This window comes from Onychostoma macrolepis, chromosome 18, assembly GCF_012432095.1.
Source record: "Onychostoma macrolepis isolate SWU-2019 chromosome 18, ASM1243209v1, whole genome shotgun sequence".
NCBI lineage: Eukaryota > Metazoa > Chordata > Actinopteri > Cypriniformes > Cyprinidae > Onychostoma > Onychostoma macrolepis.
In genome coordinates, this window is record NC_081172.1 from 28,915,003 (window position 1) to 28,931,004 (window position 16,002).

At 37.4% G+C, this 16,002-nt stretch overlaps 1 protein-coding gene across 5 annotated transcripts; it reads right to left on the reverse strand.

Moving 5' to 3' along the window:
• Positions 1 to 474: 474 nt before the first annotated feature.
• On the reverse strand, positions 475 to 15,501 carry LOC131524872 (sialic acid-binding Ig-like lectin 13). 5 transcript variants are annotated; one of them, XM_058752241.1, is made up of 8 exons: positions 15,379 to 15,501; positions 15,163 to 15,227; positions 14,223 to 14,585; positions 4,777 to 5,085; positions 4,425 to 4,682; positions 2,448 to 2,532; positions 2,345 to 2,366; positions 475 to 792 (listed from the first exon to the last, which is right to left on the reverse strand). In XM_058752241.1, exons 1-8 carry the CDS (start codon positions 15,393 to 15,395, stop codon positions 631 to 633), a joined length of 1,281 nt encoding a protein of 426 aa, XP_058608224.1. In that variant the 5' UTR covers positions 15,396 to 15,501; the 3' UTR covers positions 475 to 630. The 5 variants fall into 5 exon arrangements, 4 of the variants coding, with proteins under 4 accessions (XP_058608224.1, XP_058608226.1, XP_058608225.1 ...); XR_009267093.1 differs by having other exon boundaries at positions 755 to 792; positions 2,448 to 2,985; XM_058752243.1 differs by lacking the exon at positions 2,448 to 2,532.
• Positions 15,502 to 16,002: the final 501 nt, after the last annotated feature.

Consider the following 16,002-nt stretch of genomic DNA (forward strand, 5'->3'; position numbering starts at 1 on the left):
CATAACGACTTAAAAACATTCAAAATATTAAAGCAGGACAAAATTTAATGCAGTGGTATTCTAGGGCTACAATAAAGTGAAACTATTAAACCTAAATAATGTTCTCAGAGATCAGCCTCTGGATGAGATCAGTGAATCAGGAGGACACTACATGATGACTGCATCATCAAGTAACCATCACCATCTGATCAGTTTGTCTTCTCACAACATTTGCTATAACAAATGTGCTTCAGAAACACAGTTATAGCAGCCAAAGAAACATTAAAGTTAAAAAGTCAAGGGTCAAGAGCCCAACTAAAGCAAGCGTTTACCTCCATAACGGTGAATTCAAACGTTATTATTTTCAATAAAACAGTGCTTAGGCTTCCTGGAGGCTAAGTGACGGCTGCCCGTGCAGGGCCAGTGCTAAGGGGCCAATGTTTTGCCAATGAGCAAATTCTCAGGGGCCCTGTGCTGGCAGCCCTAAGTGGGCTCGTAAAGGACCAGTGCAGCCTTGTTTGCAGGGAAGGATATGGTTCTGAACATTATAATTTTTGGGAAGTGTACATTTAATACTGATTAAAATGATCACTAATGACATGCAGAGACTAATTGTTCAGTGGTAATCCATGAACGGGTGTTTAAAACATGCTACTTTTCACTTGAATAGTTTGCGTAGATGCTTTCGTCGGGGAGATTCTGTTTGAGTCCGTATACAGGGTTAATGGTGTAGGTCTTCTTTGACTGAAGCTGCCGGCTTTTCACTGCACTTGCAGACACATTGGCATAAATGTTCTGATCTTGGCTTGTTTCCTGAAATGCATTGATAAATGAGCTGTAAATTACTCTTCTCTTAATTCTCTCACAAACAGGCACAATACAAAAATACAAACAGAAATGAAACTTATTTTTTAAAATCAAATAATTTCATATATATTCAGTGCCCTCCAAAAGTATTGGAACAGTAAAGACAAAATCTGAATTCTTCAGATATTAAAAGCAGGGAATGTGTCGTATCAGTTATATCCATTACTTCTGCATTCTGAATCTTGCATTCGATGATGACACACACAAACCAGGATGAAGATGAGGGAGCTGACTTTAGGAGAAAAGCAAGCAATTTGGATGCTAAAAGAAAAGAGGAAGAGTTTGGAAACCACCAGCAACCAACATCTGATCGACTGAGAAAGCAACAGTATATAGTTGATGACAGATAAATCATAAAAGCTGTGAAAATTAACCCTAAAAAACGTGTCTGTAAAATCACCAACAACTTCCAGAAAGCTGGGGTGATGCTCTGACAATCTACTGTCCTCAGGAGACTTTGACACAGAATTACAGATGCTACACAGCAAGATACAAACCAAAAATAGAAAGGCAAGATTAGAGTTTGCCAAAAAGCACAAAGGTGAGCCAGAAGAGTTTTGGAACTGTGTTTATGGACTGATGAGACAAAGATGAACCTTTATCGAAGTGATGGGAAAGCAAAAATGTGGAGAAAAAAAGGGGACTGCAATGATCCCAAGCATACAGCCTCATCTGTAAAGCATGGTGGAGGTGGTGTCATGGCATGGGCATGCATGGCTGCCTCTGGAACAGGCCCTCTCAACTTTACTGATGACTTAATGTATGATGACAGTAGCAGAATGAATTTGGAAGAGTAAAAAACCATCTTGCTTACCAATATTCAAGAAAATGCCACCTGATTCATTGGGAAGTGCTTCATATTGCATCAGGACAATGACCCAAAACACCTGCCAGTTCAGTCAAGGAGTTTATAAGGGCAAAGAAATGGAAAGTCTTAGATTGCCAACTCAGAAGTCAATCTCAAGATTTAAATCCGATTGAACATGAATTTCACCTGCTGAAGAGGAGAGTAAAGGCAGAAACTCCCCAAACAAGCAACAATTGGAATTGGCTGCATTAAAGGCTGGGAAAAGTATTTCAAAGAATGAGACCGAGAGTCTGCTGATGTCTATGGGTCACAGACTCACTGCTGTGATTGTGCACAAGGGATCTGCAACTAAATAATAGCTTTTAATCTTTTATATCTGACTTATGTTCAACTGTCCCAATACTTATGCTCGCATCAATGAGTGGGATGAACTCTAAAAGTGCTGTTCTTTTTATTTGGTAAAACATCTGTGTTGAAACGGCTAATAATAAAATGTGACATTCTGTAGTTTTGTCTAATATTCATCTTTTCATCATATTTGCAAATGTCTTGACCCCACAGCCAACAGAACAATTTTGTCTTCACTGTTCCAATACTTTTGGAGGGCACTGTGTATATATATATATATATATATATATATATATATATCACACACACACATACACTTGAAAAACATATGGCAGAACTTACACTTCTGATTGGTTCTTTATACCTGCATATACCAAAACAAGAAAACATTATCTCAAATAATGTATGAAATATTTAACAATAAAAAAATCTAGCAAGATCCTACCTTCTGTAAATCATAAGAATAAGAAGTGCAAATACAAGCAATAATAAAACTGCCAAAATTGAGAGGAAAGCAGTGAAGGATATGCCTGCAAAAACAAAGAAGTAGCATTAAAAATTGTTACTGTAGCTGACCTGGAAACTATTAACAATTACCACACCATCATTTCCTCTTGCTTGTATAACCACCTTGAACCCCTTTAGTCAGGTGTTCATAAATTTCACTGTACAGGAACGGCCTTGGTCAAAGTTACCAAAGACTTGCTGATGGCATCTGATTATGGCTTCATTTCTGTCCTCCTTCATTTTTGATACTGTTGATCATAGTCTTTTACTTACTTGTCTTGCTTTTTCGGGACAGCCTTAAACTTGTTTAAATTTAAGTTTACTGACGATTGCGGTTCATTTGGGTGGTTACAGGTCTGAAATAAGTTTCATATTCACTGGTGTTCCTCAGGCCTCAGTATTGGGTCCTTTACTCTTCAGTATCTATTTATCACCACCTGGGCATCTCTTACCTCCATTATCATTTTTACAATGATCTATATAGGGGAGAGTGGGGCACAAAGTAACACTTTTTGACTTTCTCAAATTGTGTAAATCCACTTCGTGTTCAGAGTATAATTTTTTTATTCACAATAATTTCACACTTGTCTAGTACAAATATGTCGCATTGTTTCATAAATACAGTGTATACGTTTTTCTTTATTTACCCTCAAAAATTGGAAGTGAAATGTGACAACATGCCCCATAGGTGGGGTACATTGTAACATGACCATATGACACCCTAAAATGTTATCTGATCTTATGAAAAAAATATACAAGACAAACTAAAATATTTTGTCAATAAAATAAAATAATTATTTATTTAAAATAAAATAATGGCATTTTTTAATAATTTAAAGTAATCTGATTTTTGAGTTTGACAATGAACATATTGCAACCATGCCTGGGACGGCCCACATAAACGAGCCAAAATGCTTTACATGTCTTGAAATAATAATTTCTGAACATTAACCAATGATTGTCAGTCTTTATTCACCTGTTTCTTGTCGTTTCTCATTAAAATGTATTAAAGTAAATAGTGTGAATTACATCGCTAATGTCATAGAATAGCACGGCAGGGCAGATTGTAACGCAGTGTTACAACTTACCCCGTCTGTGCAACTTTAATTTAAAACCGGTTAGTGTCTTCTGCTAGTTATCGAGGCATTAAAAAAAACTATCTAAACTGATAAATAACAGATTGGAGATTAAAATAATAGCTGATTTGTCTAATTTTAAATTAGTAATAAAAACTGAGATGAAAAATGTACTTAAGCCTTATTTTACTTAAGGTAAAATAAATGTTCAGCGATATGTTCAAAAGACTTTTGAATTTGGCGCACTTTTTTTTCTCTATATAATGTTTATATGGTAACTAGTAAATACTGTAAATTTGGTTATGCTAGCATGTTTGGAAATATTTAAAAGACGTGTGTTACAACTAACCCTGCGTTACTTTGTGCCCCGCGCTCCCCTACACTCAACATTTTGTTAAAAGCTTGATGTTTGCTTCTTTTCTGATTGTGTTTCTGAGATAAAGGCTTGGATGAATAACAATTTTCTGAACAACAGCAAAACTGAAGTAATGCTACTCGTTTCCTCCACCAACTTTACAAAGCTGCTTTATAAAGCAAATACTGTATATAGCTGTTTTTAAAGGCACTATAAAATAAAGCTTATTATTATTATTATTAAAGATCCACTGTTGAGCTGTTGAGCTCACTGTGTAAAAAGTTTTGAAAAGTGACTTAAATATTGAGAAATGAGTCCTAGTGAATGGAAAAAAAACTGTAAAAGAATAAGAAATTAAAACTTGGTGTGAACAAGAAACTAATTGTTCAGAGATCTAAACTTATTGAAAAAGTGTTCTGATTCGAGACTTGGGCCAAAGTGAAGTGTAACAATAAATAATGAAACTCTACAAGCACAGACTGACCTGGGACAGTGATCTGTAGGTTTGTGGAGTTCATTGCACCGTATGGATTCTGTGCCTCACAAATATATTCCCCAGTGTTCTCATGGGCCGCAGTGAAGGAAAGCACATGCGAGACGCCCAGTTCTTCCTCTACACCTGCTCTCTTCATGAACCACCTGTGGACCGCAGGAGGGTTGGCATTACTTTGACAGGTGAGGGTCATATTATTACCAAGCCAGACCAAGCCTGTGAGAGAGATCCATGTTTTCTTAGGAGGATCTGTGGGCCGAAAAGGAAAGAAACAGTGTGTATTTAAAAACAAAAGAAAAAAAGAAAAAAAAAAGCTACAAACTGTGTTGGGTTAAAATCTCACACTCCACACTGAGGATGACGGTCTTGTGGCTGAGCAGGGGCTTGTCCTCTCTGTGTAGAGGATGAATGGAAACACAGTTCACTTTCAGCTCATGATGGTGGAACGACGGGACAAAATTCAAGATGGCAGAAACACTCTGAGTCCCATCAGCGTTCATCTGTGTCCTCTGTGATATGTCACCACCTAATGCAGGATCCCATTTTATATTTGGAGGGTGACTGGGGCAGGGAGCTGGAGCAGTGCAGGTCATATTTACTTTCTCACCCTCCCTGAGCACCGGCACAGTTACATTCGGCTCAGCCAAGGAATCTATTTGAGAGGAGAACGTAATGTATTCATTTACAGAAATCTTCCAAACAGTCTTAACATTCTTCATCATGAGATATACACTTGAAATTGTGAGTAAAGTTTTTTTTTTTTTTTTTGTAAATCCCGTGGTGGGAACAAGCTTCCATACTTTTTAGATACAGATTTCAGCAGTAGGTAAAACTAGTGGAGAGTAGTGATGGTTGCAACACGTATTGCATATCAGTTTCTCAGAGGCGGTTTGTTTTGGAAAGCCAAAATATTAATACAATAAAGCTACATCTGTCAGCTACTCACCCAACCTTCTGTAACATGTTTACATACTGTATCATATTATATGTACAATTAATTCTTGAATAGACAAAGACAAATTCTGCAACTGACCTCATAACAGGTGATGGTTGCAACATTCATTAAAATGTTATTAAAATTCTTAAATATAATTTTTTTATTTTATTTTTTTATTTTATTTGTTCACAGACAGGGTCTTCAATAAGTTAAACTGGCTGTTGTAGTGGACAGCACATTCCAGGGCCCAGTTTATGGCGGGGCCCCTCTCTGACCACAATAGTGGACAAAGGTTTGCTACATTTTTATTGGATCTTGGTGGACTAACAGAAGCAAACTGTCCAACGCCATCAGATAAAGATGCAAGGACAACAGCCAGACACCTCTTAGAGGGCAAGAAGAAGACCTTTGGTACAATCCCAGGAAGGACAGGACTTCTCATTGGTCAAAATGCAGTTTCTGCCCTTCACCCACCAAGAGACTGATTTCTAAGGTTTTGGCCTGTAAAATTCCTTAGGACCTCTGGATACATCAGCAGTGGGTGAAACAAAAAGAGATCACAGAGATCCATCCAAATCCATTCATAACTATGTTTTCAAACCTTAAAACTGATGCACATTAAAACACTCACATCTCATACTTATTCAGAGAAATATTTATTCTCAGTGACAGCGATGTGTAGTGCAACATCTTACACAAACTCAGCTGTTGATGGACAAATGAATGCACGCATGACAGTTCAATATTTTTCCATCATGTTTGGACTCAATGTGTTCATAACATTGCCAAAGGTATTATGGTTGTGGTTTGGTAATTGAATGATGCATTGTTAAAACTTTAGTGACACTTTTCTGAATGTGTGTTTGGACTATGCAAATAAGTTCCACAGGGGGAAAGAAGGGTGGACCACACTGTGTGTCCCCACTCTGATGGAAACAGCCAATCACAGTCTGGAAATGGAGAAGTGCCAGACTGCAATCTCCTCCTCATCGGAAAGAGATAAAGGTACCTTCCCAAAAGACACTCCTTGTTCTGAGTCTGTGTCCCGAAAGGGGGAGACACTAACCGTCTCCGGCACGTCCAGAGAGACACTAAAAGGAACACCTCCGTTCTGAGTCTGAGCTTTGCATGGGTGAGACGATAGCAGATCAACCTACTATCTGAGTCCTGTCAAGGAAAGGACTGCAACAGATCACCAACATTCTGAGCCTCGGGCCCGTGAGGGAAGAGGCAATAACAGATACCAAGTCCAGAGACTCCAGCTTCGAGGCAGCCACAGATACGACCACGTTCTGAGCCTCCAGCCTGCGAGGAAAGAGATAATCTTTAGACTTCAGAGTCTTCGTCCAGTGAGACAACAACAGACGCAGTACATCCAGAGTCTCCATCCTAGAGAGACAAAGCGGATCGACCAAATTCTAGGTTTCTAGCCCAGACAGGCAGAAGACACACAGACATTTGCAAAAAGGTTAAGCTCCGGTGAGCAAACCTTCACTCCAAGGTACCTTTGCTTGTGTGTTCCAGGCTAAGGACCTTCTGCACCTACTCCCGGGCCACATCTGCGTGTTCCAGATTCTAGGACCCTTTGGTGCTCCAGGAGATCAGCATCCTCCAGCGCTTTGTGTTCAAGGTTGTCGAAACGGTTTCCTGCTCCTTTGCCCACTGCATTGTTACCAGCACAACCAGTGGATGAAGTCACCGCCACCAGACTGCTCACTCGACCACAGAGAACATAACTATCATCTATCCAAACCTCTTCCAGAGACCTTGGCATTGTTGTGTATTATCAGTATATGCTTTTTCTAATTGACATTAGATGTTATATAGCTGATTGCAGTTGATAACAAATAATCTTTCAGGTATTTGTTTGATGCATAATAAGGTTCTTCACCTTACTTGTTTCAGAGTAGTGACAGTTTATCTTTCCAGATAACGTAGCTCTGACATAGCAACATCCAACATAATCACTTGCATTTTATGGATCTTATGCACTTTATTCCGTTCCCATTCATGGTATTCATTTAGTAGTTGTTGATTACTCTTGTCTATCATTTGTTAATAAAATCTATTTTATTACACTAGTGTCTTCCTTGTGTTGATAATGCAGTAAAGGTTCTACAAGTTAGGTATCCCACCAATCTTTCTTATGTGATGTACTCCTAACCACACCTTAAGTGACACGTGATCCAAAAATCATGTGCAGCCTCTTATTAAAAAAGCTAATTTGGATCCTACAGTTTGTTCAAATTTTAGACCGATTTCGAAACTACCTTTTTTTCAAAAGTGTTGGAGAAAGTAGTTTTCACTCAATTACAGTCCTTTTTAGAGAAAAATTCAGTACTCAAAGTTTTCCAATCAGGTTTTAGAGCAAAACACAGCACAGAACTGGCTCTCTTAAAAGTCTACAATGATATTTTATTAACCGTTGACTCTGGAGCCTCTGCAATCCTGGTTTAAGTCTTATTTATCAAATAGAAGCTTTGCAGTAAATGTTGGTGAATTTTTATCTACCCCAGTTCCTCTCACCTGTGGCGTCCCTCAAGGGTCCATTCTTGCCCCATTAATTTTTTCTCTATACATGCTCCCTTTGTTTGCAAAGAAGCATCAAGACAATCAGGAGCAGGAGGATTTATAACAGAATTTAACGTGTTAAACAAAACTCTAGGTTTGTGCCGATTTTTTTCAATAACATCAGAGAAATAATTATCCCTCGCTCTATTTAAAAACTTCTGATAATTGGCTAGAGAATCCCTAAAAATCTCATAAGAAATTTGAAGCTTGTCCTTCTTCCATTTGCGCTCCGCTCGACTACAAATCTGTCGGAGGGCACGAGTAGATTCATTTTGCCAAGGCTTTGATTTATGTTTTGCACGCTTAACCTTCAAAGGTGCAATAGAATCTAAGATACTGGTACATGTAGAATTAAACAGAGAAAGTAACTCTTCAGCACATAATTGCGAGCATAAGTTTACACAATCCAAATTTAGAGGAGAAACAAAATCATTGTAAGCATTGCAAAAATCATTGACAGTTTCAGAATTCACTGTACGGAGACAGCGGGCAGCCACACATGGTTTGACAACAGAACAGGGTAGAGAAATTTCAAACACAACAGACTTGTGGTCAGAAAAACCAGTATCAGAGATTTCAATATCACATACAGTAAAGCCATGGGATAGAACAAGATCTAAAGTATGACCATGTTCGTGCGTTGACCCAGTCACAGACTGAACAAGATTAAAAGAGTCGATAAGATTTAAGAATGCTTTAGCCAGAGAGTTTGAAGGACAACAAACATGAATATTAAAATCCCCAAGAATTAGCAGTCTGTCATACTTTGTCATAATTCCTCCTAAAAATTCAGTAAACTCAGAAATAAAATCCTTATGTAATTTGGGAGGTCGGTAAACCAGCGCACATAGCACTGGATTGGTTAAATCAATTTGTAACAATTGCAGTTCAAAACTGGAGTATACATCAGCCGGCAGTCTCCGACAGCCGAAATGTCTTTTAAAAACTGATGCAAGTCCTCCACCTCGACCAGCAGTCCGAGGAGAATTAAAAAACGTACACTCCGGTGGCACAAGTTCTGAGTCACAAATAAAAAGTCCAGACCGCGTGAAGTAAAAAAGTCGTTCAATATAAAGGACTTATTTACTAATGATCTTGAGTTAACCAGAGCCATCCTGACCACAATCGGGTCACCAACCGACCGTGATGCATGACATAGCGGCTGAAGATTCATCAGATCCACACCACCTCTATGCAAACGAGGCAAACGTACCTTAGAGGGAATTGAGTGGAAAACAGGTACAACAGACCGAATCCAACAGTGCAACGGCTCCAGGCAACTCCAAGAAAAGTAATGATCCCGGACCAACTCATATCGGCAGGCAGAGGGGTAGGAATGGGGAACAACAAAAGACGCCAGGTACGATTTCCATCTGATAAAGTACACCACCTCGCTTTCCACGTCTCCGACGTCGCTTTCTCCCGGGAAAAGCATAGGGTAACTGGCGTAGGCTTTCCGGAGTAGTAGACAAAGGCGGAGGAAAACTGCTATTCGATTGCCTTAGATCCTTGTTAATCGATATTTCGACTGCATTTCGAATATCAAAAAGTGTTTGCTTGTCATAGACAAGTATAGTTGAAACATATTGAAAAATCAGAGATAAAAACAGAACAATAACACAACCAGGTAGATTGAAGACGGCAAGCCAAACGCACCGGTGCCATCTTTTTTCTCCTATTTCTACAACCTACAATCAGCATAGCATTCATTCCTATGGGATCCATAAACGAGTGTCACACAACTCTAATGTGATAGGTTATAGGGGAATTCGCGGCCTAATGGTTAGAGAGTCGGACTCGTAACCCAAAGGTTGTGGCTTTGAGTCTCAGGTCCGGTAGGGATTGTAGGGGGGAGTGAATAACCAGCGGCCACGATTGAGGTGCCCTTGAGCAAGGCACCAATCCCCCAACTGCTCCCAGGCGCCGCAGCATAAATGGCTGCCCACTGCTCCGGGTGTGTGTTCACTGCTGTGTGTGTGCACTTTGGATGGGATAAATGCAGAGCACAAATTCCGAGTATGGGTTATCATACTTGGCCACATGTCACTTCACTTTTATTAAGCGACACGTGATCCAAGTTAGCCGTTACGCTTTCTCCAATAAGTAACCCTCTCATCTCCCTATAGCAGGCATCCTCAAATCTGGCCCACTCCTGCAGAGTTTAGCTCTAACCCTAATCAAACACACCTGAGCATGCTAATCAGAGTCTTCAAGATCATTAGTAAATCACAGGTAGGTGAGTTTGATTTAGGGTTGGAGCTAAACTCTGCAGCAGATTGGCCCTCCAGGGAAAGATTTGAGGAACCCTGCCCTATAGTAAGATAATCTCTAGCCAGGCCATGCTAAATGTCTCACAACAGAAAGTAACCAGTGAAGCAGAGGGAGCGGAACATAGTCTGTACTCTGGAGAGGGCTCCCTCTGCTGGCGTGATGTTACAGTACAGCACATTGGCTTATTATGGTTTTTAATTGTACTTTAGAAATAAATTGCCTTACCTTGCCTTAAAAACCTATTTACTTAAAAAAGGAGAGATACCTGACCATTGAAAGGGGTTCTTTATTAATCCATAAAACTACAATTTTGTAATGTTATGGCAAGCGTTTACATCAATGTTGTGTTACGGGACAGCAACTGTCCCTACACTGGCAGCCGTGCTAAAACTTGCTATTCTAACTTGACACAATATGTTTGACACACGCTAGCTATACCTAATAGAAGCTCAGAAAACAATGCATGATTAAAATGATATGACTTTACAATGCTTCATGCAAACAACCTAGCATATATATAAAAAAAAATCTGATCATAGAAAATTTACCTTTTACCATGAAATTTTATTTATTTATTTTTTGTAGAAGGAATGATCACATGTGGCTGCTTTCTTTCAGGAAGGATGAGGGGCTAACTTAGCATGTGCAGTATGATAATAAGCCATGTTGCAACTTGCACTTTTACTTGTTTTGAGGGGAAAAAATCTAATCTGAGAATTGGGCCAAAGCGATGAAAAAACTGTAATATTTGTTTACTGTTAATTTAGCATGTAGGCCTATGCAAGTACTTTGCATAACCAGACTTTTGACATACATAGTCCGCTTCAGTTTTCAGGTGTCTATTCATTTCATTACAATGATCTACTATCAGATACAGTAATGTGCTCAAAATGCTAACTGTTGCATAACTCTTGATGCACAGTTTTTACAAAATGATGAACAATACGTTTAGATTATGAAAGTGAAACAACTGAGGACTGAGTATGTTCAGATATGATCAATTGGCCCTCCAGGAAAGATTTGAGGAACCCTGCCCTATAGTAAGATAATCTCTAGCCAGGCCATGCTAAATGTCTCACAACAGAAAGTAACCAGTGAAGCAGAGGAGCGGAACATAGTCTGTACTCTGGAGAGGGCTCCCTCTGCTGGCGTGATGTTACAGTACAGCACATTGGCTTATTATGGTTTTAATTGTACTTTAGAAATAAATTGCCTTACCTTGCCTTAAAACCTATTTACTTAAAAAAGGAGAGATACCTGACCATTGAAAGGGGTTCTTTATTAATCCATAAAACTACAATTTTGTAATGTTATGGCAAGCGTTTACATCAATGTTGTGTTACGGGACAGCAACTGTCCCTACACTGGCAGCCGTGCTAAAACTTGCTATTCTAACTTGACACAATATGTTTGACACACGCTAGCTATACCTAATAGAAGCTCAGAATGATTAAAATGATATGACTTTACAATGCTTCATGCAAACAACCTAGCATATATAAAAAAAAATCTGATCATAGAAAATTTACCTTTTTACCATGAAATTTTATTTATTTATTTTTTGTAGAAGGAATGATCACATGTGGCTGCTTTCTTTCAGGAAGGATGAGGGGCTAACTTAGCATGTGCAGTATGATAATAAGCCATGTTGCAACTTGCACTTTTACTTGTTTTGAGGGGGAAAAAAATCTAATCTGAGAATTGGGCCAAAGCGATGAAAAAAACTGTAATATTTGTTTACTGTTAATTTAGCATGTAGGCCTATGCAAGTACTTTGCATAACCAGACTTTTGACATACATAGTCCGCTTCAGTTTTCAGGTGTCTATTCATTTCATTACAATGATCTACTATCAGATACAGTAATGTGCTCAAAATGCTAACTGTTGCATAACTCTTGATGCACAGTTTTTTACAAAATGATGAACAATACGTTTAGATTATGAAAGTGAAACAACTGAGGACTGAGTATGTTCAGATATGATCAATTGTCTCTCTAGTCTATTACAATGATGTATGAATGTGTAGAACCATAATGAAATGGCTGCATCGTGCATTTTGTACAACTATATTTAGTCATTGTACTAACAACTATACATTGAAACTACATGTATTTTGTGTGTGGGTGATCTAAAGTAACACACCTATGTATTTCATGATAAATTAATTATTTGAACCAATGATTCTGCAAATGCAAGGCTTCTTTAAAGATATGAACGCAACATGCAAAATTTTGAACATTGGACAGCCTGTGTTACAAATAATGATTGTTTTGAGTTTTGTGTCTAGAGTTTTGAAAAATGACATCAAGGTTCTGAAATTGGCGACAAAATGATTGTAAAAAACTGTATTTACTTCTTTCAAAATGACATGAATTCTTTTCTCACTCAAACACAATGATCACCAAAACTCAGTGAACCTACAGGCCAATTTGCACGTTAATACAGTCTCTTCATTTAAGCTAAAAACATAATAAAAAACTGAATAAGACAGCAATTTACTACATTTCTACGGTAATATATTAAAATATATTCAAAATCTAAAGAAAGAATTACTATCAAAACTATTAGATGTAGCTGAACACCTACACAGGTGTTTCATATCTGTACAAAATGGGAATAATTTTGTACTGTAATGTAAACATAGACCATGTAACATATACTGAAGTGTAAAGAGCTGTCATTCTTATTTTGTTAAGAAATTTTGCATTAGATTGTTCAATTCTACTTCTTATTAGTGCTGTTTAATGAGTGATAAAGTGTGCTTGCTGGCTGACAGCTTTGCTAGTGTTAAAGAAGAATGACTTGACTGAAGAACAGTGTTGGGCACGTTACTTTAAAAAAGTAATTAGTTATAGTTACTAGTTACTTCTCACAAATAGTAACTGAGTTAGTAACTGAGTTACATCATTATAAAAGTAACTAATTACCAGGGAAAGTAACTATTGCGTTACTTTTTAAAAAATGTTCAAATGTCAAATAACTTTGGATGCCCCAATATTAATTATGTTAAATTAATTAAATGAACACTAAAAAGAATAAATTATTATTATAAAACATTGTACATTAATCTACACTATTTATCTACTGACACTTATTATCAGTCAGTCAAGCATTATAATATAATATTATGATAATTTAATATTGTATGATGATAGAACTTTAGTAATTAGAATAACCAGGTATGAATGCATATTTGTCATCAATATAAAACGCACTAAGGATTAATGAGCTGCTGGGTTCATGAATATTAATCACGTTGTCTGCCTTCGCTCGAATTGATTTGCTGAAATCAAAACAGTGATGATAATAGGTGAGCGCCAGCCAATGAGATTGTCGTTTGCGCATTAGTCCCGCCCACTACCAGAGAACCCGGCAGTTCTTAAAAGCTGAAGAATTCCGAAGGAACTCCGTTATTTTTGACAGGAAAATACAACAAAGAATATCGTTTACATGTAGCGCGTCAATTCTGCATGTTATGAAAGACTCTCTTGCTCTGTATCTTTGTTTGCGTGCGTGTCTGTGAGAGAAAGCGACGGCGAGTCGTGCGCCTTCACACTAGAGTTTATGGTAACGTTACGTCAAACACAGCTACACTGCACATCTATTCAGATGAACTAAAAAATTTAATTCTAATAATATAATATAGTAACGCCACATTTTATTGTCAGTAACGGTAACGGCGTTGTAACGTCAGTAATTCATTTGATTACTCGTTACTGAAAAAAATAACGCCGTTAGTAACGCCGTTATTCCCATCACTGCTGAAGAATGAGTGTTTTGGTAGTGTTAGTGCATTCTGAATGTGGAATTAACTGTTGAGCTAAAAGTTGTTTAGATCACTTGAAACTGTAACTCGATTTAATTTTTGTATAACAAAAAGTAGGCTACTTGTATATCTAGCTCACTAATTATGCCTCGTCATAACTCTTGACATTTTTCAAAGATTTGAGGCCACTGAAAACACTCGGCGCTGGTAATGTTTATTATTGAAACATTTGCTCTGCCTTACCTGACACATTTATGCGCACAGCTTTTGTGTCAGTCATAGTGAAGTTCTTAGATTGAATCCTGAAGAAGTAACGATCTGAATGCTGGCTGCTGAGGTTTCTCATGACAGAAGTGCAGTTCTTCTTTCGTAGGTCACCCACCACTTCAATCACAGGTTCCTTCTGACGGCGAACGCTGATAAAATCAGGTTTATCGTAGAGTGACCACAGAGATCCTTGTCTCCATGTTACTTCTGGTGAACTGTCAAGAATGTGTTCCCTTTCCTTTGAAATGTTGAATAGGCAGGGGATCAGAAGGCAAGAGCCGCTGGTGCTGCTCAGGGTTTTGGGGACCGATACTTTCATAACTGGCTGACACCAAACAGCTGGAATACAAATGTGCTATAATTAGAGTTAATAATAATTGAAAAAAACATAATACACACACGCATATATATATATATATATATATATATATATATATATATATGAATATGTACATGTGTGTGTGTCTGTGTAAAATAAATTAAATAAAATTAACGGTCCCACTTTATATTAGGTGGCCTTAACTATATGTAATTACATTTAAATTAATTATTTGGTACAATGCACTTATTGTGTACATACATGTTTTTACATTGTACTTATATTTTTAAAAATACCTATATGTAGTTACATCTGTAATTCATTTCTGTAATTGCATTCATAATTACACTGCTGACCCATCCCTTACACCTTAACCCACCCTTAAACCTACCCATACCACCAAACCTGTCCCTAACCTTACTTGTGTCACACCTCAAAGCAGCAAAAGTGTTTTGCAATAAAATATGAACACAATAAGTACATTGTACTTATTTTTTTAAGTAAGTACATAGTAGTTAAGGCCACCTAATATAAAGTGTGACCAAATTAACTTTCTGGTTGTCAAACTTTGATGCAAACAAGAAAAAAACGACCGACCAGATAGAATAGAGCTGAATACAAGAAGATCTGCAGCAAACATTCTGAGAATCATCTGAGTTGAGCTGTGTATTTAGAAATCAAGTTTAAATTATATAAGCATCATTTATTGTGAAATATACATGATATAAGCATCATTTGTTGTCTGTTTGTCTTGACAGTTGTAACAATTTACAATTAAATAATTTCTAATTCAAAACAAATGTAATAGTTTACCTTAAGTAGTTTTTCATGAGACTAAACAGCGACCCAGATAAGAGTGACCTGTTGTTTCAGTTGTGGTGGAGTCACAGTGTCTCACTGGAAACTGCAGTTCAACTTCTGCCCATTACAACCAATACAGCTCATTTTAACACCAACAGAAAATCTATTGAAGAAGTGAAAGTTGAAGTCTATTTTAGATTGAGATTAGATTAGGTCTTAAATGCAAAAAGCAGAAGTGAATTAAAATGTTATTCTCAATTATTTCAAACAACCTATTAATTAATTGTATATAAAATAATTGTATTATTATTATTTTAATCATGTTTTGGATTTCAGCCATGACTTTTGCATTAATTTTATGGTGCACATAAGCTTTAAGAGTCCCCAGTTAAAGAAATTAAAATATTATCAAGAACAAGAAACCAGTAAAAGACACCTGATGAAAAATAACCTAAAATATGTTACATTGTAGCTATATATGTTACTACTTGTATTTTAGATTAATAAACATTAGTAATTATTACATAAACACATTAATATTGCTTTGCTCTGAGCTTGCTCTTGTTTTAAACTGTTAAGTTAACACTCTAATGCCCCTGAATAACGGGGAAAGCCCCTGCTGTGGTCCAAGCAGCA